The 22,956-nt window shown below is 40.2% G+C and overlaps 2 protein-coding genes across 2 annotated transcripts; both read right to left on the bottom strand.

Moving 5' to 3' along the window:
* Positions 1–5,183, bottom strand: LOC135258797 (tetraspanin-8-like). Its single transcript, XM_064342387.1, has 9 exons — positions 5,004–5,183; positions 4,169–4,234; positions 3,805–3,921; positions 3,518–3,592; positions 2,740–2,835; positions 2,091–2,216; positions 1,718–1,783; positions 1,012–1,095; positions 1–592 (listed from the first exon to the last, which is right to left on the bottom strand). The coding sequence occupies exons 1-9, from the start codon at positions 5,061–5,063 to the stop codon at positions 467–469; spliced, it is 816 nt and encodes a 271-aa protein (XP_064198457.1). The 5' UTR covers positions 5,064–5,183; the 3' UTR covers positions 1–466.
* A 2,390-nt stretch (positions 5,184–7,573) lies between these two features.
* Positions 7,574–14,333, bottom strand: LOC135258792 (tetraspanin-8-like). Its single transcript, XM_064342375.1, has 9 exons — positions 14,107–14,333; positions 12,912–12,977; positions 12,670–12,786; positions 12,165–12,239; positions 11,468–11,563; positions 10,986–11,099; positions 10,340–10,399; positions 9,799–9,882; positions 7,574–8,941 (listed from the first exon to the last, which is right to left on the bottom strand). Exons 1-9 carry the CDS (start codon positions 14,164–14,166, stop codon positions 8,819–8,821), a joined length of 795 nt encoding a protein of 264 aa, XP_064198445.1. The 5' UTR covers positions 14,167–14,333; the 3' UTR covers positions 7,574–8,818.
* Positions 14,334–22,956: the final 8,623 nt, after the last annotated feature.

The following is a 22,956-nucleotide window of genomic DNA, read 5'->3' as shown; positions in this document are numbered from 1 at the left end:
TTAACAAAAGACAGTACTCTTTATTTAATCAGAAATCTAGGATAATTATTTCCGTTCTTTAAAGTGTCTGAAACCAATTCAAATAATCCAATTCATTAATTGGAATTACAATAACTGTAAGCATTTGAATCGGAACAGGTAAATTCCAAACTTCTTAAGATCAAAAAAGGGAATTGTACCATTAATTTCAACATAAGAATTATGCCATGAATTTCAACACCGACTCTAACCCTGCTGCTTACAGAATATTTACATCAAGAAATTATGTAGTTTGTAACATAGTCAAAAAGTAAAAGCCTATTATAGATTTATTGTTAAGAATTACATCTTTGGTGAACAGAGGCAACAAACTGGTTGTGAAATAGTGATTTCAAAACAAAGAAGGTGAAGTTGTGACAGTTGCTAAATGTTAAATTTGGCTGTATCAGAGAGACTAGCCATGGCTGTGGACAATAACCTGGGTCAGTTAACTCATTCTGTACAGCTTGCTGTAAGCTGGTGGAGCGGGATTCACGCTGAATATCATTGGTACTGCAGTACGATGTCCGTTGATACACCAGATCAGGACCAGTGACATTATCAATCCAATCAGCTGGAAGTGCAAAAGAACAAACATTATTCTACCTGACAATTCCAAGATCAAAGAACCATTTGCTGGCCTTCACAAAATTAATCTCAAGCTCCAAATATGGTTTAAGTTAAATTAACATTTCAAATAGAACAAATAGAATGATATAAATAAATGTTTTAAACTACTCACATTCAACTGGTTCTAAAAACATACACTGAAGTACGAAAACGATCAAAAATATAAACTATTTATGAATCTGCTACTATTATGTTGCCCAGAGATACAGCACAGCCCTCTGTTGTGCTACAAGCTCCCTTATAGAATCAACCAGAGAATTTCCCCCTCAATGAGATTTCATTTAATCCGACACTTTGTCGGGTGAGCCACAAGGGGGCAGCACCATCGGCGATCACAGCAATGACAACGAAAGGGTGACGTACCGCCATGAAAGCGAACCCGAAGACTGTTCCCACGACCTTGTCGAAGATTTTATCTATGCTGCTCATAAGGACGGGCAAGCAAGGCTGAAAGGGAAAACAGTTCACACCGGTTCACGTTCAGAAAACCTCTTATTACCTTCTTATTTGCACTGTACTTGGGAGATCACAAGCTCACTTTTTTCGTTGTACTTGTACCTGTGCAATGTACAATGACAATAAAGTTGAACTGAATTGAATTGAATTGAATTGAATTGAATTGAAAAAAGCCAACGAGCCAACTGACAAAACCTCAGTAAACACGAGCTGCAGCGCTTATGGTAGTGTTCTAAAAAGTAGAGAATCTGCTTTGGAAGAACTTGAAGAACAGCAAACTGTATTCTTCGCCCTCCCTGTGTTTTGCTCAATTGTCAGTTTGGTGCATCTCTAGCTTGAACACCTAACCGTGGGAAATTTGCGTAGTTCTAAACTATTCGTACTTGTGTAGAGCTGCTGCCTCGGAGTTTGAAATCATGACATTTTTAATGGGAATAAAAAAATATTTAATATTTAATATTTTAATATTTAAAATGAAAAACTGGAGCCATCTTTTCATTTCAATAATTTTTAAAAAATCCACAAAATGAGGGAGGAAGGTACATGGTAAACAGTACAAATGAAAAGCAAGCAAACAAAAAACCATCAACTAAATACACATTAAAGGCTTTACCTCCTTGTAGACCAGATTCTCTGAGTCACTGTTGAGCCGTTCCAGAAAACTCCTTTCCTTCGTTGCCTTAAAAAAAAAAAAAGTACACAAACCTGTTTTTAATTCCTGAAGACTACTTTGCTGCTTTTAGTTAGTGCTGTTACTCTCACACATCAAGGGGAACCATTACATTGGGGAGTCTTTGGCTGGCAAAGCACTGGTGACTCTTTAGCTGGCGTAACGCTGGACTGAATATGTGTAAGAAACAGGAATTCATTATTGCGCATAACCACCTATAATGGGGTACGGAATCACACAAGACTTCCTTGCTTTTATAATCCACTCTGACGTAGAAATGTAAATGTATTAGTTTCACTGCAGCTAGCGAACGTACCTCCAACCTTGAACTTTCCACCCTCTCACATTTATCAGCCTCCAGATGCTGCGTGGGACAGAGGCAGGAGTTCGGAATGTGGCTCCCCCACTCTACGTAGCCGTCAAAGATTCCGCAGCACTTCAGCTGTCCGGGAAAAAAAAAAAAAAAAAGAGTTGATAAGAAAAAATATTTTTCTCTCTCCCAAGAAACTCTACCGTTGGTGCGTTTGCTGTTTTTTCCCTCCCCCAAACACTCTGCATAAACGTATGTTCGTTATGAGAAGATGAAGCGTGTCGAATGTGTCCGAATGGGAATGGGTACATGAGTTTCTCTCTCACTCTCTCTCTCCGTTACAGTAATGAGAAAAGGGAGGTTTAGCGGTCAGAAGTATAGCAGGATAACTTGCATGAGGACTGAGACACAGAGAAATGAATTAACGAGAAGGCCCGTATCACTGTTTTTCCAACGGTTCAGCACTTTAAGGTAATATATAAAATCATCACAGCAGTTTATAAGTGGTACACTAAAGGGAAAAAATAATGGCATGACACCTCTTGGACTACCAGCGGTAAACTGACCCCAGACCTGAAGGTCACATGGTACAATGTGCCCGTATACGCTGCAGTCTGGGAAACAGCCAAGGTGAAGTAGAATACCCAGGAGGTACCTGGGTCTGTATTATTTCCGCTGCATGCAGGAATTCTGGGTTAGCTTCATCCAAAGGCATAGCTGAGCGCAGCTGTTCCTCCAGCTGGGATTTAATCTGTAAAAAAAAACAAACATCAAATACTGTCAGAAGCCACTTACTATGTATGTACATTATACCAGATGGTGTCAGTCATAAGCACTTATAGACTCTCTGAAGCCCTTCAGTTGAGTTGCAAATACTAATCCTCACAATGTTGGGGGAAAACAAAATCTTATATAATGATCTCAGTGACAATCGCATTATTAATTTACAAACAATTGAAAGGTAAAGCAGCAGTTTGTTGTTTGAAAGTAGTGTCCACAAGGGGGAACTGCAGTCCCAACCCATATTCTCAATCGAAACTCCGCCCCCAATGAATGATGAAATCTTTCTTTTTCTTTTTTTAAGTCATTAACTTTTTCTCCGGCCTTTTATTTGAAAATGTGCTACGTTTTGTAATTTTAACTTGCTTTAAATTACTGTATGCAGTGGGGCTTGGGTTTTTTATGGTAATTAGGTTTATGGTTTTTGCAGTTTTTTGTGGTTTTTTTGTTTTCCTTCAGGCTATTGGAATAGATAAATCCTTGATAATGTGTTTTCTGTAGGCTTAAGAACACAGTGATCTCTAATCTGTATACTTGTTTATTTCCCCTACAACAAGTTGACCCTTTGGTGGAGGAGGAATAAAATGTATGGAAAATAACCCGATATCTTTTTTGGGTCTCAACAGCAATAACAAAAACGAAAACAGTAATACCTGTGGGCGCGAAACCATCATTGGAATTGCAACACGCAGAAGTCCGCAGAAACCCAGGCCCATCGCAACAGCAAACTAGAGAAGAACCACATTTTAGGTCCCATTCTCACCTGATGTCCTATCAGATGAACAACATTTCATTTTCTTTTTTGAATATCCTTACCTGCACACAGTATCAACATACCCTAATATGTACCCTAGGAACTGACTGATTTAAACATTTCCATGTGCTACATAGATGAGTGCACTTGATTTAAATCATAAAATATGTCATTTGAAATTCTTACCACAATCAGCGCCCATTTCTTCTCCTTGTATGCACCGTATGCCCCAAAGAATGATATCACCATGGTGACTCCTCCCAGGATGTACAGAATGACTACTCCCACCACCATGGTGTTAAACTGGAAAGACACAGAGGGAAAGCATTATTAGATATGACTGACTAACAATATCTGGACTTGCATTAGTCATATGTTCATACTTGGTTAAGGTACAATTATTTCCTTAGTTTATCAACTACAGTATGCACAACGAATGTGAAACCAAAGCCATTTGGGTGATATAAATGTACTTTGTTTCATGTTTCAAATTGCATTTGGCATGTAACACGGGGACTCAATTCCAATGTCCCACATTGTCCCACTTTACCTCCTCGCTGTCACGGTAAAGAACATGTCCCAGGATCCCCAGCGCCAACAGAACGCCTCCTGCGATCTAATAAATAAATAAATAAATAAATAATAAGACGGATGTGTCAAGTGGTCAGATGAACAAGAAAAAAAACGTTTCACAAATCAGCATTTCTATTAAATTAGCAGAAAATGTATGTTCTATTTCATAGAAAACTTTGAAGTTCCAAGCCATGGTATTGAAAGGAATTTCATGTAAACAAACTGATGTCGTCTTCGTAACCGCCCCAACCCCCAACTTGAAGAACTTAGCGCTATTCAACGCGATGGTGCAATACTGGACTTTTCGAGGTCTGTGCAAGAACGGAAATCAAGCTTGAACCTTTTGTCGAATGTTATTGCATACCATGATGGCCTACGCACATACTGATTAAGCTGATATGTAAAACATGCCACAAAGACTAGCCTACTCCGGGAACTTTTTACTCGCTTGGAAAGGGCAACATGCTTTACACAAAAATGTCGTTATGCTATATTAGGCTAGCCTATACCTCAAAATATTTCACAATATTCACAATCTGAGCATTTCAATTCACGAAATGAAAAGTCCCTAGTAAGGAACTAAAAAAAAAAAAAAAACAGCATTTATTTTGAAACATAACTTTTGAACACGTTCTCATATCACGATGACCTAATTATTATTATTAGCCTATTGTGAATAATGTTGATTGTAATACGTCAACAAGATAAATGTTTTCATTTCGTCAATGCTGGATAGCACGCTAGACAAAGAAGCGGAGAGTAAAGACGAAGATGGCTAACTTTAAACGATTTATGACGATTGGCCATCTTACCTCAAACAAAATGTTGAAGAAAATGAACACTCCTTTGAAACAGCAGTTAACTTTTGCCATGTTCAAATTTATCCACGTCTGTAGTTCCAATCGAAATATGTTGTGTTACTGCTTAGTAAGACGGCGTTTTCCTGCTTTAAAACAGCCGATATAATTCCATACTTGTATGTAAGGGGCGGTACTTTCCGCAATGTATTGGGGAAGGCTGTATTTTTTTTTCTTGTGACTGCGTCACTTCTTGGAAATCAGAACAGGAAGGCTATTTATTGTCTGGGAATTGTTATGAATTCAGAAGGCTACCGATTGGGAATGTTACTTAAGCGAAAAGCGCTTCAGTTGATGATAAAAACATTCGCTAGCCAATGTCAACATATTAATCAACGGCGTTTCCATTTCTGATAAAACTAAACAATTAGCCATACAAATGTTAATTTGATCTGAACCCAACTCCAGCAATAAACTTCACTGGGTCTGTCAAGACAGAAGAGAATGGAATAAGCCCATTCACTCTACGCTATGTTTAGATAGACACTGAGGTTAAGTTGTTTTTTATGCAGTATTCAGTAGGCTTTTGCGGCTTTTGAACAAGAGACGTTTAAACATAGATTATTCATCACTGCAACTCAAGGAAAGTGGTAGGCTACAACCACCAATCCTTCTTTTTCTAGCACTTGTAGTAAGCGTAGTGTCATACGTCGACACATTTCAAAGCACAAGGTGATCAAGACTTAATATGACGTGTTTATAATAATTGCCGGTTTTTTTTTTCTTTTTGGGGGGGGCGGGGGGTGGTAAGCGCGCTCAGGCTATGCAGGGACTATCATAAAAGTGCAATAATTGCAGATGGGGTGGGGATGGGGCATGGTGAGGTCTGCAGCTTTTGTGGGGGAGTCCTGTGATTAATTTGCTGATTTGGGGGAGTGCATGGTGAGGTCCTTCCTCGGACCTCACCATGCTGCAGCTTTTTTTTCTGCTTCATCAGCGCTGCATTTCCTTTTTAATTCAGCTACTGCTTTTTTGGTTGTTTTTCAGGGCCATCTCTGGCACCCCTCCACCTCCCCATGCCTTGAACTGTTGCCTCCCTCTGGTGATCTTTAAAACATGTTTCAGAAGCATGGAGAAGAAACTGAGAGACATTAGTGACGTAACATATCATAATGAGGAGAACAAGCCATTCCGCCCAACAATGCTCGCCATTTCCCCAACTAAACTGTACCTAGCCCTCTCCGATTACCTACAGGCTAGATAGTATCTAACACCGTGTCAAGCCTGGTCTTGAAAATCCCCCGAGTCTCTACCTCTACTACATGACCTGGCAGGCTATTCCGCACATTAACCGTCCTCTGCATGAAAAAAAGAAATTCTTCCCAATGTCTGAACGGAATTCAGCTTTTGCTCATTTCCATTTATGCCCCCTCGTTCCACTAACAGAACAGAACAGTGGTGCGTTCTACTAACAACTGACAGCTGTGCCCTACGATATATTTCCGGATTTCAACACCAGGTCCCATTTTGTCCAGCGCAACTGTCATTACTCGAGCGCTCCCATTGTGTAATCTATTGCAGCCTGAGGCCTGAACACAGCTAAACTTCGACCCATAACAACTGAAGATGTGTCACGTATTGCCAGAAGAACAGCTTGTGCCATCCTGGCATTCCCTGGCCAGTGTCCAAACCTGCACTGTAATACCAGACTATGCATTACGTTTCACACCATTCTGTTGCAATGCAACGGCAGACACGGATCCACTCATTCTGGTCACGTGCACGTGAAACTCTCCGCTTGAATCAGTTTAAGATGGCCTCGGTGGTCATGGTCCTGGTGTCGGCACGAGTTGTTTTCTTTTGTGTGAAAAGGCAAACGAGTACTGTCTGTCTGGGCGGATCGGGATTTGAGGCAACAAATACACAGCACGAGAGCTATCTTGCGATGGAACTGCCTGTTCCAGAGGAAGGTCAAATTGTTGAAGCATTGTCAAAACTCCCCCTAGACTCGCACTGGAGTGCAATAATTAGTACGAATAAAAAGTATGTTTGTCCCGAACGAACGAAGAGGGGACGTCGGGCTATCAGCTGAACATCAGCTGTGGTTGGAAATGTCGCAGAAATAATGTTACATTTTTCACCTTAATTCCGTGCCTGGATGTGGTTGCAGGCCTGTTTGTTTTTCCTGTTTCACACCTTTCACACCCTAAGGTCTTGATATAATCAATGCAACAGAATTATTTTTGTGAATGAACATTAATAGCAGGCAGGAAGTCATGGGTGGTAGTCAATCATTTTTATTAAAAAAAAAAAATTTCTAGGTCTTGTCACTTATATGTGGCTTTTTAATAAAGACTAGTTCTTTATCCATTACACTACACTGCCGCCCAATACAGGTCCCTGGACAAACCAGCGTGTCTGATCAGCACTCTCCCTGAATAATGGTAATCTGAGAAATATTTCTAGTGATCATCAGGATATTTGAAATTTTGTCATGCAGCATGCATGACCCTTGAACTATGAGCAACAGAATATGCATATTAGAATAAAAGCCGATTAAAATAAAACACACCCTCCCACACTAATTATTTCAGATCTCTTTATTACAATTTACTGCTGTAAAAATATGTATTAACCCTGCACAGTTTCAGTTCAGCACAAAAAATAAAAATTTTATAAAAAATTAAGCTCTCCTGTATTACACCTCAAATATAAATTCTTTTAAATACTCTCTCCAAAGGTGAAAAGTGTAAAATTGCATTTGACCAGATGGTTTATCCTTCCCCCATTGTTACAGACCATATGTCGTATTCAACCCCATAACAAGAGATTACAAAAGTGGACAAAAGTCAAAACAGACAGGATGTTTCCACAGGTACCGTGCCCAAACTCAGCAATCACAAGGCTAACACACAAATCTGTGCCCTCACCACTGGCAGGCTGGTGAGGATTCAGTCAAACTTTCCCTTTGAGTCAACAGCCAAATATAATTATCTATATACATATATATTATTTAAGAGAATGCAGGAATTGAGTAAATGCAATTTCGCTGTTATTGTCTCCCTTGGTTACTTTTGTATTTGTGTTTCTACTAATTAAAGGAAACTAAGAGCAGCAAACGCAGCTAAATTACATCAGTATATTGTATGTCTGAACTAATGGCAGGACAACAGCCATGGAAATCCAATGTTCAGACAAATATATACCTGTAATTTTTTTTTTTTTTTCATAAAAGGCTTCCAGTGATACAAATGAATGGCTGACTCTGATTTTGGAAGAAAACAGAGCAATCAGCTCTAGTGCTCAGAGAACAGCTGAGGAACTGCCATGTTCTCTTGATTTCAGTTGCAAAAACTAGAGTGCACTGCATACTTGGCTAACTTATGAGCTAACTGTTCACTCATCACTCGATTTGTTACCATTGCAGTTAAATTAAAATAAAGGTGTATTGTCATTGGGTGACACACACCAATATTATTGGTGAAACTGAGACTGGTGATTTTCATTCAAATGAATGTAGGTGCATTTCAAACAATTATCTACCTTGTCTTTTTCTAATAATTCCAAGGCAACATAATATGCCTGTAACAATCTAGACTGCCAGTTGACCTTCATCTAATTATTAGTAGCTACCTTGCCTTAGTCAAGTAGTCAAAGTGAACAAATTAAGGAATGTGCAATATTTCTTTTGAAAATCCATGACTCAGAAGTATATTTTTTGTGACCAATCACCTAAACACCAACAGCCTAAAAGCTAAACAAACCATTTTCCAGGCAAAGAAATGTTTTCATTTCCAAAGTTCCATGGAAAAGAAAAGTGAGAAAGGCAGTTAGGCTTCCATGGCGTTGTGGAGCACGGTGTATGGTGGGCTGGGGTCCATCCTGAAGGTCACTGGAGAACTCCGTCTTCTGATCTGACAGATCATTGTCATGGAAATCACCATTCCAATGAACTGGGGAAACAAATTTAGCACTTTCAAAAACTTTTTTTTTTTTGAACATGGACATCATGCAGGTATCATCATCATCATCATCATCCTCATTCTTATTGTTTTAATTCAGTAGATGCTCTCATATTGGGTGAAACTAAAAAGAGTGGCATCTAATAGAGATGTTAAAAATAAATTTGATGATTTCAACCATTTAAACATTTCAACAGTACAGGTGAAAGTCACTAGGCATTTAAAAGTATGTATGGGATTACCAAAATGCAGGGGATCGTTAAAAAAACAAGGGTGCTCAAAACAGCAAGCAAAGTACAATAATGAAAAAAATGGACAAACTTTGAATAATTACAAAGTTGTATTCATACACTAGTTGTGTTGCTACACTGCAGTATACAAACTCTTATAATGTGCTGGGGCATGGGCTATAGTACAGAAGAAGCGTTTATAGCATCGAAAAGCGTTGTTGAGGGAGCTAGCCTCCAGCGGAGGAAATGATCTGCCACACATCATAGCAGCTATGCTGCTGAAAAACAAAAAACATTTTAAAAGACTACTTGAGTACACGCCAGGACAAACCAACTTGCAATGAAAAAAATCACACAATGTCCCACCCCTTAGGATTAGTGCATACACTCCACACACACACACACACACACACACACACTAAAAAATGGTGCACTAACACTTCAGACAATATAGCTAATTTTGTCATCGGTACTTTGTGTGTACTGGATACTGACACAACCCAGCAAACCTGTGCGCGGCGAGGTCCAGGCAGGGCGTTGCTGGTCGGCCAGTGGAAAAGGCGCAAGGTCGCAAACGCAGACACGTAAAATACAGGACTAAGGCAAAGGAATACATACCGCCAGGACGGCGAAGCCAATGCATATGCCCAGAATCGTGTTGAATGCGGTTTGCATGTAACTGATCACGATGGGTCCACAGGGCTGAGGGGGCCAAACATGGGAATCATTACAAATGAATTTTTTTTTTTTTTTTTTAATACTGTATTTTCTTTTACTATTTATTATGGGGAACGTAAAATATGTGCTGCTTATAAGTACTGAATCCTGGCCCTATTAGGCAGTCTTACCTGTATGTAAATTCTATCTTGCAATTTGAAGGTCTGAATGCTGAATGAGATTGAATGCGAGTGGTGGTTGTTTATGTTTTTAATGTATGTATGTAAGCAAATTTACACCTAGCGTGGGCAGCAATAAATTCTAAAACATAAAAAAAGTCATTTCAAATTGAGCATCAGCAGTTTACTAACTGGTGTATGCGCGGATACTCAGGAAACTGCTCCAAGCATAAAATGTAGCTTCTGTGTATGCAGATTAATTTACAGGCTTCACTGGTGGGCAGACAAAACTGAAATACATAGTGACAGAAAAATGCTTTTACCTCCTTATACACCAGATTCTTGGAGACATCGACAAATACGCCTGGGTCATTATCCAAAGCCTGGAGAATGAAATTAAATGAAATTAAATAAAAATTAAATTAAAGAGCCGGTTGTTTTTGTGGGCCAACCCCACCACTGCAGGTCCCCAACTAGCACACATCTCGTACGAGAAAAACACTACACTTTTCACTGCAGTCACTCAGCTGAGTTGATCAGTCATTCCTGGGGTTGCCTGTTTTTGACCAGAATGTCTAGGTTTCTAATGATTTGTACATGTTTGGTCTGTGGTCTCGATGTCCAGCCCGAGTAACTGATGTAAATTTGCAGGTAATTTTAAATTGAATCTGAGTGTCAATCGCACCCCCTGGTCCGTGATCCGTTCTTATAGAACCCCCTGTCACCCTGCCCCTTCTCCCCCTGCCCCTGTCCACCCGACAGCAGCAAACAAATTTTAAATCTGGCAACCCAAGGCATTGCACGGTACTGCGTAGCTGAAACAGGCCTCCATGTGCCCTGTTCAACCAGAGGACCCATGAAAACTCTGCCTCTTCTGATAGACGACGACACAAATATCTGACTTTTGAATTCAGATCTTCATTCGAAGCAGCGCGTTTAAAAAAAGGTTTATCACACTGTTATACTTACCGACTGTGAACCATTAATTTTTTCACATCTGTCTGCATCTGAGGAGCAGAGGCAGGAATCAGGCACGTGTTTCCCCCAGTCCTGGTACCCATTAAAAGCTCCACAGCATTTCAACTGTTAGAACAAAAAAAAGCAGTCAGTCAGGAAATTAATCCTGATGCGTTTCATACTTCTTTATGGGCATTGTAAATATAATAAATGAACACTTGAAACAATGTCTTCTGACAATGCTATTACTTATGCTATTGCTCATTCTTCTCTACTTCTCACAATAGCTCTACAAAGGAGTGCAAAATGTTAGGTTGACATGCATATACCACACACTAATTGTATATTTTATTTTTTAATAGTCAGTTATAAAACATTGTGTAAATGAAACATTAGTTTGTTACATTCATGAGGTTTTCCCAAAATAGCCTTAAGAGTGCATACATTTTCATCGGCTGTAGCAGTATTAAGTATTATGGACATGAAGGATATACCTCAGGCTGCAACTTGTTGAACATCATTTGGATATCTGAGCGAGCTTCATCCAGTGGTATAGAATCATACAAGACCTTTTCTATACCTTGAATGGCCTGAAAACAAATGAAGTGAGATCAGATCAGGGAAACTATTCCACACACCAAACACAATGGCTTCCATGCCAGCACAGTCGTTTTGGACTGTGCTGTCAAACTGATGTATTACGATTGAAAAATCAATAACGCTCTCCACAAAGAATGGAAGCTGAAAAAAATGTATTTATTTTGAGATTTCATTGAGCACATTTTTGTTCCTTAATAAACCTTGTCTACAAGAGGATTTGTCATTTCACACCTACTAATATAAGAGTGAACACCTACAGATCAAAGTAGTGACAGGAATAGCTAAAAAAATCATTAGTGGTGGTTCTATGGAAAGACAAACTGTTTGGTTGAAGGCACCTATTACCTTTCTAGGCTTTTTACAATTTGGATAACGCACCCCATTTTAGCTAGCCAGCTAACTGGCAAGCAAATAATAACAGAACTAGATAGCAGTGGCTACTTCTGTAGCTAGCTGGCTATGTATAAAATGACATGGTAGCTATGCTAAACTGAACCACTTTCTATGAGGAGAGAAGGTAATCATGGTTCAGGGTACTGCAATAGATTTAAATGTGTAATGTCAGAAAAGAAAATTGGTGGCCATACATACCATTGGCATTCCAACAGACACAGTGATTGATATAAGCAGAAGGCCAATGCTCCCCAGTACCATCCCTGTGAAAAACTGTAGACAATACAGACAAAGGTTAAATCGATGCTATAACTTCCTGTGGGATGGCTAACTGAGACTTGGAATTTCCTTGACAGTTTGGTGTTGTTTAAACTGTTATAAATCGACATTACTCTTCTACTTCTACCCTACTTTCAGCAAAAAATATCACATCTAAAATGATGTTCCCATGTTTCTTTACTGCAAATTGGATCTTCATGGAAAGGCTATTCCTTATTTACTTTGGAAAACTAGTACTTAATAAACATTGAAAAATGAATCCCAGGCAGTTTGGTTGAGTAACTGCACCAAGAACAAACAGAGTTCCTGTATGGCTAATTAACTTGATAGGTCCTACATGGTTACCTCTGAATTAAAAAAGAACAGTCCCAAACTAATCATGGATTGCTGTTTATATTAAAAGAGATCAGTTAGACATACTCACCACAATCAGTGCCCATTTCTTCTCTTTATATGCACCATATATCCCCAAGATCGATAACGCCAAGGTGGGTCCTCCAATCAAATACAGGAACAGAACGCCAGACATCTTATGCTCCAACTGAAAATGAAAAGGTTCGAGATAGTTCAGTGAGTATGCGTGCTGAAGTATGTACTAAATTATTATTTTAAATGACTGTGAGAAAGGCAATGTGTTCCTTGTGAAGTCTGTCTGGCGTCTCTTACCCCTTCCGATGGATGATAGAAGGCATGTCCAAAAATCCCAAGCCCCAAAATGAGGACTCCCGCGATCTAAAAAGATCGAGAATAATTAATGCACCGCGACTGCCTAATCAGCACATCAGCGCATCCGGCATCTGCGCACGTCAAACGTAACAGGAAAAGTTGGAATGGGCTGTTTAAAAGAATCAAAAATGCTAAATACAGGTTGTAGAAGAAAGCAAGATTTAAAAACAAAAAAAAAAACCCTGGTAAACGTAAACACCACAACTGTTCAACTGATCTTCGTGGTATCCTGATCAAAATGTACAGTAGCCTACTGTGCATTACGTTTTTTATAAATTGAAATTATTTACATAAATGAATACAGTAATCGCATGATCAATATGGACAACTTTCAATATTGCGACAATGACTACAGATTTTATGTGTTCTGCAGTTAGCACACAAAATTATGTTTACCATGCGCTTCTATTTCAGGTCTTAAGCACGAATTATACCATGTCTGTCTGTATTGGACATTTAAAGTTCCTACGAAAATGCACCATCATGATGAATTGATGCGCTCTCACGGACAACGCACTGTTTGCGTAACTGGGTTTGTGTTACAAATACAGGCTACGTTTGCTCTGTTACGAAGGGATGTGTTTTAACGTACTGTGCTGAAAGTTAAACAAAATGTATTTTCCTTAACTAGACAAGGGGGTGTTTTAAAATTACAGTTGTGTGTTTGTTTTGACATCTCTTTTAAGATAGAAGAAATCAGGATTCCCATCCACTTTGGGCTCGTGCAAATGTAAGACCATCTTAGTTGAAGCAACAATTAAGCGGTGGTGAAAGTAGGCTACGCGTAAACAAACGCTTCTCGTCTTTTCTCCCCTGACTGAGTTTTCCCTATTCGACGCGATGCTGTTCAACACAACACTTTTTCCAGGTCTGTGCTAGAACGGAAATGCTTTAACATAAAACCTTATATTTATATTATATATATTCATATCATGACACATTTAGCCTACAATGTGAGGTTACACAAATAAGTCCACGCAAATAGTCAGCCAAGTTGTCTCGAACAGAACTGAAATTGCGGCTACATTGAACAGTCTATGCACTGAAACCGTGCAGTAGCCGATGCGGTGAAGGCGAAAACCACAAAACCATCATAACATTACTTCGTCATTTTAGGCGATAGAGGCTCTCTTACCCCAAATAAGACGTTGAAGAAAATGAACACTCCTTTGAAACACCCGTTAACTACTGCCATTTTGTCCACTTTAACAAATCGACCTCAGATGTCAGTTATGTTTTCGTAAAATGGCGTTTCCAGCTTTAAAAATCGGTTTTTATTCGGCACTTTTTTCATACGTAGCCTAAAGGGTGGCGCTTCCCGTAATATTTCGCGAAATGTTTCCTCGTTTCTGCGTCACCACAATTTAATTGAAGGGCCATGCAGGGGAAGTTTGAATCCAATGCCGGGGGGGCCAGGCATTGGATTCAAACGAGGGGGGCAAGGCAGAGGGGGGCCAGGCAGCAAAGTTGCTGGAGCCATATTGTATTTGTAGGAGGTATTATATCTTCCGACGTTTTGTTTACTTCTGGCAAGTGTGTCGGACAACGTTTTACGAAACTTTGCACAGTGGTCTAAGGCTGCGTGCATTAGGCTACAGGAGGAGCGATTTTGGCGTCGATTCGACACCTGATGGCACTATAGCGCTTATTTGGAAACGGGAAATTAGAAAGGACATAACCCCTGCCCCATTTGGCCTAGAGACACTAAACCCAAGTCAATACATGCCTCGCCTCACAATGAACAACTTTGCTGCTCTGTCTGATAAGGTGTGATTGGTATATTTCCAGCCATTTAAAAAAATAATAAACACAAAACTGGGAATTCAATACTCTTTCGCTTTAAATTGAGAGAGAGAGAGAGAGAGAGCTCACTGGTGGTTGGACTGGGCTGTCCTGGCTCCAGACAGTTCGTTTTCCTTTTGTTTCCGGAGTTTCCTCTTTTGGGCCTCGGAAGTCTGATGCAAGGCAGAGGAAATCCATTACCCATATATGGGTCAAAGGAATAAGTTCTCTATGCAAATCAATGGTAGTGTAATTAAACAAATCTCACTGGCAGGGGGTGAACACCAACTGCCACCACCTTTTATTTGTTTAACCGGTATGGTCCGGTAGAGTTGCCAGTTTTACACACACAGGGGCGGACACCACAGTTTTATGGAGAAAAATATAGCTTTATTTAACAATAGTTTAAAAACTTGCAATCAAGGGGTGGCATAAGTCAACCTTACTCATGCAAGATAAGCACATTCCAGGCTATAGTTAAAAATAGGTACTGTAGCTTTTTACCATAATCTACACCATGTTTCACTCTTGTAAACAGGTCCACACTTGTGTCACGGCAATACCAGTTCAAAAGCTGTTCCCATCACACTCCCCTTAAATTAGGTCTGCTCACACTTTAAAGTCAATACAAGTTAACTGTTCACACTTCAAACCCCATTATGGCTACACCACCCATAATCACTAGTCCCACAACACTCTAAATTACACTTTCAGTTGAAACTTTCCCCCACCTAGCAAGTACTCCCTTACACAATTCATTAAAATATAGGCAAACAAACCACCACCCCCCCCCCCCCCGGTGGTGCCGACTGGAAAAAATAGCGTCTGAGAAAAAGAACACGCGTCCCACGCCGTCGGCGTCCCTCGCTGCCTCCGCTGCACTGCCACTTCCCGACACATAAATGAATCTGACCGGTGGGCTATACTTTAAATACTCTCGCTTGGTTTGCAAAGTTCATGTAACCTGCAGGATTAATCGCTTCACTTGCTGTTATACCATTCGGAAACCAGTCTCGTTCACAGGCCTACCTCCTGTCTCTCTCCTCCCCGCACCTCTCATTTGTCTCCCTCATAGAGTCCAAAGTGCATTCACCACCAAAACCAGGTGCCAGCAGTCAACTAATTAATCAGTCCAATGTCTCAACGCAGCGTAGTGACGCACCAGATGTACGTTCACTACAGTAGTTTTACATCGGGAACGGGATTGCTTGGCAACACACTACTCAGTTATATTGCTGGTTAAAATATAAGATTTCATGTCATTCAGTAAAATGGCCAATAGTCAAGGACCACATTTTAACTGAATAAAATTGGTTTGGTGTCACAGCATTTGTTTTACATACGCATTGTTTGGCTTAAATTGTGCTTTATTGTTAAAACTCACGAAAGGGGGCAGCACCTACCTGAGACATAGCCAAGAAAGTGCCTCAGAATGTTGCTTTTGAGCACTTGCACGTGGGAAGCAGCAGGCCAAGGAACACTGTTCATCCTGGCGGCACTAACTGAAGAATTAGTCCGCTCAGGGCAGTAGAGGCTTCAACTCGCCTGCTCACTCCTAAAATAAATGTGCCTAACAGACATGATGGTTGTCCTTGTCCCTAATCAAACTGTTGGGGTGGTATGGGTCATTCCCCCTGCAGAATTCTTTGACAGAGACAGTTACCAGGATCAACAGCCAATCTAGGCCTCCTGAACAAAGTTTGTGGCCACTCGGCTTCAACCAAACAACAACATATATTAATCACCGGTGCTGAAACACTCCAGCCAATCAGCAGACACTGTCACCCGTCAAGACTGGATTCTGCCGCTCATGTTGTAGGTTGTAATTTTTAAAGTTTTAAACTGAAGCTAGACTGGTAAAATTGGGTGTTACAACCAACCCCTACTCAACCCATTCAGCCCAACTGATTCCATAGTGCAATTTGCACCCTGCGAAATTCGCACATTTGGAAAATTACAGGCCAAGACATCACCCCTCCCCTCAAGGAAAATCAGCAGAGTAGGACAGCTCAGTTTAATATATGTGATCAATAACAGGGTTTCTCTTTAAATGGAAACCTTTTTGTTACATGAAAAAAAAGCTAATACACGAGAAATTGCCTCATTAAAATGTATGCCGAGTTTTGCAGAATGACTCAGCATAGTCTCCATTAGAAAATGTAGTAGTCTTGCAGTTAATCTCGTCGTACTTTGTCAACCTGTTGCGATGCCATTTACAAAATAAGTGTGTCCCACTTATGTTTGCTTGGCGGTTGATTGCAATAAGCTATTATCTTACTCTAATAATGACGGTTGCTTTTTTGGAAACAGCGACCGCACGCGCATTACCTACCCCCATTCTCACGCCAGGCGCTATTAATCTCGAATGCATCTTTGCTCCTCGCGTTTTCAGGATTGATTGAAGGGCTGTCCAATATGCCTCGAGAGCCGCTATTATTCTTCATCTGAGAGTTTTAAATGAGTTCCCTCATGTGAAGATTTTTTCCCCCGGCACGAGTCGTATGTCTTTATCGTTTATTTTTATTTGACACCGACGAATCCTTTCCAGTACGCTACATGAATGTAAATAGCATTTGTGTGACTATTCATTATTTCGTCAGAATACACATCCTGTGTCTGTATTGCAGTGCAACAAAGATTTATGACAGTAAACGGCAGTTTGAGAGGTTTCACTACCGTTCTAATATAAGTGTTGTAAACCATTTATTTCTTCACAAAGAAGTTGATTTATTAATGAATATCTCTGGTGCTTTGACATATAGAACTTGACAGTGAGGAGGGATTGTAGAGCTAAAACAACTGAAAAATTGAGAAGAAAGGTGGAATATTGTAGTTTTACGAATACGTGGGCTAGACCTGTTTACATCATGTTGAGGATATTGCTGAATACTGTCAAATACTTCTGAATTGTCAATGGTGACACAGCTGCCCAAAACAGTGAAGACAGGTCAAATACTGTCCAATAGCCTCAGAGAGTATGTGATTATTCAGTTCTGGTGTCACCATAGGAATGTGAGCTATAGAGTAGTGTGGGCCTGGATATTCCTGTAGTCTATTGGCAAGCACTTCAATAATGGCAGAAAAACCCAATTGAATGTTGTAATGTAATCTTATTCTTCAGTCGCAAACTGTGTACTGAGAATGCACTTCATTCATCGTAATGTTTTCTCTGATTGCACATTAAGATCATTTTATGTATAAACGGTTTTTCAGTCTGTAGTGCTCAAAGCACTTTCCAAACAATAAAATATAATGAAGAAATGAACATCATCCTTCATATTCGCCAACTTTTCTTTGTCTAGTCACTCGCTCACTTAGAAAATATGGAAACCTGATTGTGTCGTAAAATTATTATTTAAAAAAAAAAAAAACCCTGATACTCCCAGACATTATGTCTGAAAAGATTTGTGGGAGATCAGCTGCAGTCTTCGATTGCTGATTTTGCTTGGCCAATCTGTCTCGGCCAAGATTTATACGTCTTCCCTTGGATGCTTTAATAGTCTGTTGATCTTCGCACAGCCTTTTTTGTTTACCCAGGAGCGGAATCAATGGGAGACGCACGCTTAAGAATTACAACGCACTACTTTCATTAACCATGCTTCACAAGGTGGCGCGTTTGCCATCCTCACTGATTTGTTTTAGCATTAATAAATAATAAATGTGCCATATGAGCAAAAATCAGTCTGCATGCAAGAACCTCCTTATCAAGAGCCGCCAGCCTGTAATGAAACTACGTACTGATTGAAACTTCACAACAACCATTCAATTACTGTAACTGAATTTAATATCTGTAAAACATAATCATCGTGATTCTTGGACTTTATTTTAAAAGTCCTTTATTGCACTCGTTGCTTTTGACTACAACCCTTGATTATTTATACACACAGTAAAATGTCCAGTATTAATTAAACTCTAATAGAGTCCTGTGGGTTCAATGGGGACCATATGTATTGCTTAAGAGTTGATTTAACACTGAAAATGTTACAGTGTCGACTTCCTTCGTTTTGTGTGTTCTGGAAGTCTTCTACAGTTAATCAATGTATTCTTATGTTACAGTATAGCTAAACAACCTTTTAAATTTGAAAATTTTTCATACTGACAGGATTCATGTTCCGTTAGTTATTTCTATCAACAGGTTAATTACTAGAATGCGACTGTGGACTGTTGATCAGAGGCAGTTATGCCAGTTCACAGAATGTGTAAGACCTTTGCTCAGGTAGCCCATCATATTAAACCAATGCTAGTAATGCTAAGTCAGAACATGAATACAGATGGGCAAGAGGAAGTACAAGTCAGGGGAACAGGTGGGCACAAAGTCTCTGGTAATTATGAAACAATTAATTTCCCCCTGCCAAAAAAAAATCTGCCACCATCGATCAGATTTCAGTAAGCTTATGTAGTAAACTCTGTTTGCCCTGGTGGTTTAATAGCATCCACTATTTCTGTCTGTTACAGATTACCTCTTCTAGTAGGTTTCAGTTGCCTATTGACCGTTTTGTTAGGTTGACATTAGAAAATAATGTGTCCATCTCACTTGTTGCGTCTGCTGCTTCTGAAGAATAACGTTTAATAAAATTTTAAAAAAACTTCAGGATTGTTACTTTACATCCTGGGTGCTGTCATCATCTTTCTTAAGCTTGTGATGTTATTATAAGTGTTAATCTTTTTAAATATAACATATATACATATTAAATTTAACCGGCTTTTATCAGTTGTCTGCCACTGGGTTCATTGTCAAGGTACAGTCATCTTGACGGATAATATTTGTAGTTGTAGAATATGTGTAGTTGTATAATTTGCCAATGTGGACTGCATTATTGTAATAAAAGCTGGGTTAACAGTATTATGGGACTAGACATTAATCAAGTTATCATATATTGACTACAATTCCCAGATAATAAATAGACCTTAATCCACTTAACCCACACATATAGTCTCAACAGTAAAATCTGATTTACAGTCAAAATCTACCAAAAGTTAATGGTGAGAATTATGATACCTCTACTGGCATCATATGACAGATACAATGCTGGTATTGTCATAACACTCATATGAACATGTTTAATTAAACTGCAGAATTAGTGTGAAAGAATTACACAAAATATGTTCACTCACCATTGCCATTTTCCAGCAGTGGATTCATAAAAATGAAAAAGATGACAGGTGTTAAAAAAGGTTGTACTGTACCACGTGCACCCCTTTCTGGATCTGTTATCAGAGGTTACATTATGTACTTCCCTAAATTTTTATTCCAGTTCTGTCAACCTGATTTATCAGAGGAACTAATGGAAGCGAAAAGATCAGCCGTAATAAAACCTATTTTATTATGTTTCTCCTCTCCTGTGTGAATTTATTGAGGTCAAAACAAAAGCAACATTCTTCACGAAGAAATGTGCAATAAAATAATGTTCTGGAGTTCCTGATATGTATATACCTCATTGCAGAAACTCAGTTGAATTAGTAGGGAAGACGTTTTTGGAAATACAGAACTAGTTTTTATTGGTTTAGACTTCTGGATTTCCGGGAACAGTAAATTCAGACAAAATCCCCTCAAAATCCCCTGGTCTAGGGAGCAGGGAGTACTGCCACATGGAAGGGCAGATGCTGTCTCTTTGGATGGAGGGCAGGCTGGCTGTGCCTCTGTACACATTTATATATAAAGGCACTTGCAACTGCTCCCAGGGTGGATTTGGTAGAAAGGGGAACGCAACGAGAGATAGCTATGACACCATCGAAGAGGAACAAATGTGGTGGCACAAAGAACATTAGCTAGTTAGGTGCGCTCCTGCAGTTGCCCTTGACCAAGACACTGGCCCCAGAACTGGAGTTGGTCCCTGGGCGCTGCACTGTGGCTGCCCACTGCTCCCAAGTAACTAAGGATGGATCAAATTCAGAGGACAAATTACCCCACGGGGTTCAATAAAAAGTATATCTCGTATATATATCTGATATCTAGTTGGTAGCAACTATGCTAGCTGTCGTTATAATGCCAGTCTCTCAAGAAAGAAACAGATTTGTGAAACTCTGGCCTTCATCATACGCATCGATAAAGCACCTGTGGGACAGCAACAACATGGCCGCTGACTGCGACGTGCTGGTAGTGAGAGGGAGTACCAAAATGGCAGCCATGATGGTGGATGCAATAGGAGGTGACTGCCAAGGCATAGAATGGCTGTGCAAATACATAGCGTCTGTCAAAATGAGTGAATAATAAAGAGCTTTTTTGCTGTTTGCTATTGATTAAATTAACTTTTAATGAGGAGAGGAATCTAGTACTGTTGAACCCATTAATTTCTCTCAGACTTGTTGCTATTCCAGAAAGCTGTGAGACCTAAATTGAGTCTGTGGTTCACTGAGTTATGTGTTTCTCATCATTGTGTGTGTTTGAATTGATCCTGTTGGCAAATAAGCTGTGGGACTTCTTGCATATCGTATCTGTACTGGACTGTAGCTGGTTACACAGGCACACACTCACTCACAGTGATGAATTGCTTTCATTTTCAGCAAACTGATTTGATTGACAACTTATATTGATCTGCCCCTTTCCAGTTCAAAACAAATGAAAGATTATGTGAATTAAAACATCAGATGGTGGACGTGCTATAGAGATGCATCAAAGCCTTAAAGCATGTGATTATTTGCTCCAAAGATGCATGAAGCTACCTTGATTAAATGACAAACTTGAACAACTCAGAAACAGTTTTACATTTGAATCAGTATTGGGTGTTTAAGGCTGTGTTCAAGCAATACTCTTAGGAGTAAAAATATTCCCAATTCTCAATGGGGTAAAATAGTCCCAATTCTCAATGCGGTAAAATAGTCATAGTCCCAATTCTCAATCGGGTAAAAATAGTCCCAATTCTCAATGAGGTAAAATAGTCAAATAAAGTCAACATGATTACAACCTTAACGTTACTAACGCTATTCATTAAAAAATGCAGTCAATCCTACTCTAAGGCCAGCTTTAATACGCAGTAAGGAGCATCGGGTTCGACTCCCCTGATGCCAATCACGCTTTACTCCCATTAGGATGTAAAGGATGCTCGTGAAGGCCTGTCCCTCGACGCAGCGCTTTCCAGCGCAGAGCCGAGACAGGACTCGGTACGACGGGATACTGCCCTGCACGTGCCCCAGCGTGCTTCGCGTGCGTGATAATCTGCTGCCATGGCTCCTTGGAGACTTCTCCCCGGGAGAAGGACCAGAGCGATGAAAATGAGGCACATCGGCCCCGGGGCAGAGGCAGGCACATCAGCCCCGGGGCAGAGGCAGGCACATCAGCCCCGGGGCAGAGGCAGGCACATCAGCCCCGGGGCAGAGGCAGGCACATCAGCCCCGGGGCAGAGGCAGGCACATCGGCCCCGGGGCAGAGGCAGGCACATCGGCCCCGGGGCAGAGGCAGGCACATCGGCCCCGGGGCAGAGGCAGGCACATCAGCCCCGGGGCAGAGGCAGTCACACCAGCGCATCTGGTCTGCTTGGCCAGGGATTTATCGCTTAGAACTCCGAATTTAACTTAATCTGGAATACTGTACGTGAAAGCTGCAATAATATCGTACTGATATTTTGATTTTTTAATTTTTCAAAACAAAGTTTGTAGTTTTAGTTCTACGACTTTAATTCGTCTTTTTGATTTCACTTAAGTATGGGTGGTTATGCAGATTAATTAGATCACAAATCAAATACTTCAGTGATAAAGCAACAAGGAGCATTACATTAGAGTATTTTGGAGGATCATGAATTCAAACAGCATTTACGCTCTTACATCTAATTAAATAGCACATCTAATGTTTTGCATTCTTTTGAATTATGCATGGCATTGCTCGAGAAAAGCTCATGTTGACAAGTACAACCATTGCTTTAGATTCATTAGGATCACATCAAATGCCAATACAGAGTAAACCTTGACAGGCAGCAGATATGGTTCTCAGTGGCCATTTGCTGTAAATGTTTCCCCTGAGAGACCTTACAGTTTACTGAGCCGGATGAAAAGTAATTACTGAGTTGACTGTGTGGTTACTGATAAAGCCTGCAGGTGTGTTTACAGCTCCCTGGACCTTAGCTACATATACATGTCCTGAATATGAGCGTGTGTGTGCGTGCGTGTGTGGGCATGTGCGTGTGTGTGTGCATGCGTACATGGGTGCGTGCGTGGGCATGTGCGCGCGTGTGTGGGCATGTGCGTGTGTGTGCATGCGTACATGGGT

Source organism: Anguilla rostrata, chromosome 7 (assembly GCF_018555375.3).
Source record: "Anguilla rostrata isolate EN2019 chromosome 7, ASM1855537v3, whole genome shotgun sequence".
Classification (NCBI taxonomy): domain Eukaryota; kingdom Metazoa; phylum Chordata; class Actinopteri; order Anguilliformes; family Anguillidae; genus Anguilla; species Anguilla rostrata.
This window is presented reverse-complemented; position numbering and strand designations above follow the sequence as displayed.

Excerpts from the sequence above, each read along its gene's own strand:
- LOC135258797 (XM_064342387.1), bottom strand. The coding sequence starts at position 5,063 with ATGGCAAAAGTTAACTGCTGTTTCAAAGGAGTGTTCATTTTCTTCAAC. Across the intron at positions 3,922-4,168 it reads TTTACCGTGACAGCGAGGAG|TTTAACACCATGGTGGTGGG; the intron begins GTAAAGTGGGAC and ends GTGTCTTTCCAG. Across the intron at positions 2,836-3,517 it reads TGATGGTTTCGCGCCCACAG|ATTAAATCCCAGCTGGAGGA; the intron begins GTATTACTGTTT and ends TTTTTTTTACAG.
- LOC135258792 (XM_064342375.1), bottom strand. The coding sequence starts at position 14,166 with ATGGCAGTAGTTAACGGGTGTTTCAAAGGAGTGTTCATTTTCTTCAAC. Across the intron at positions 12,240-12,669 it reads AGAAATGGGCACTGATTGTG|TTTTTCACAGGGATGGTACT; the intron begins GTGAGTATGTCT and ends TATTGTCTACAG. Across the intron at positions 9,883-10,339 it reads AGAATCTGGTGTATAAGGAG|CCCTGTGGACCCATCGTGAT; the intron begins GTAAAAGCATTT and ends TGGCCCCCTCAG.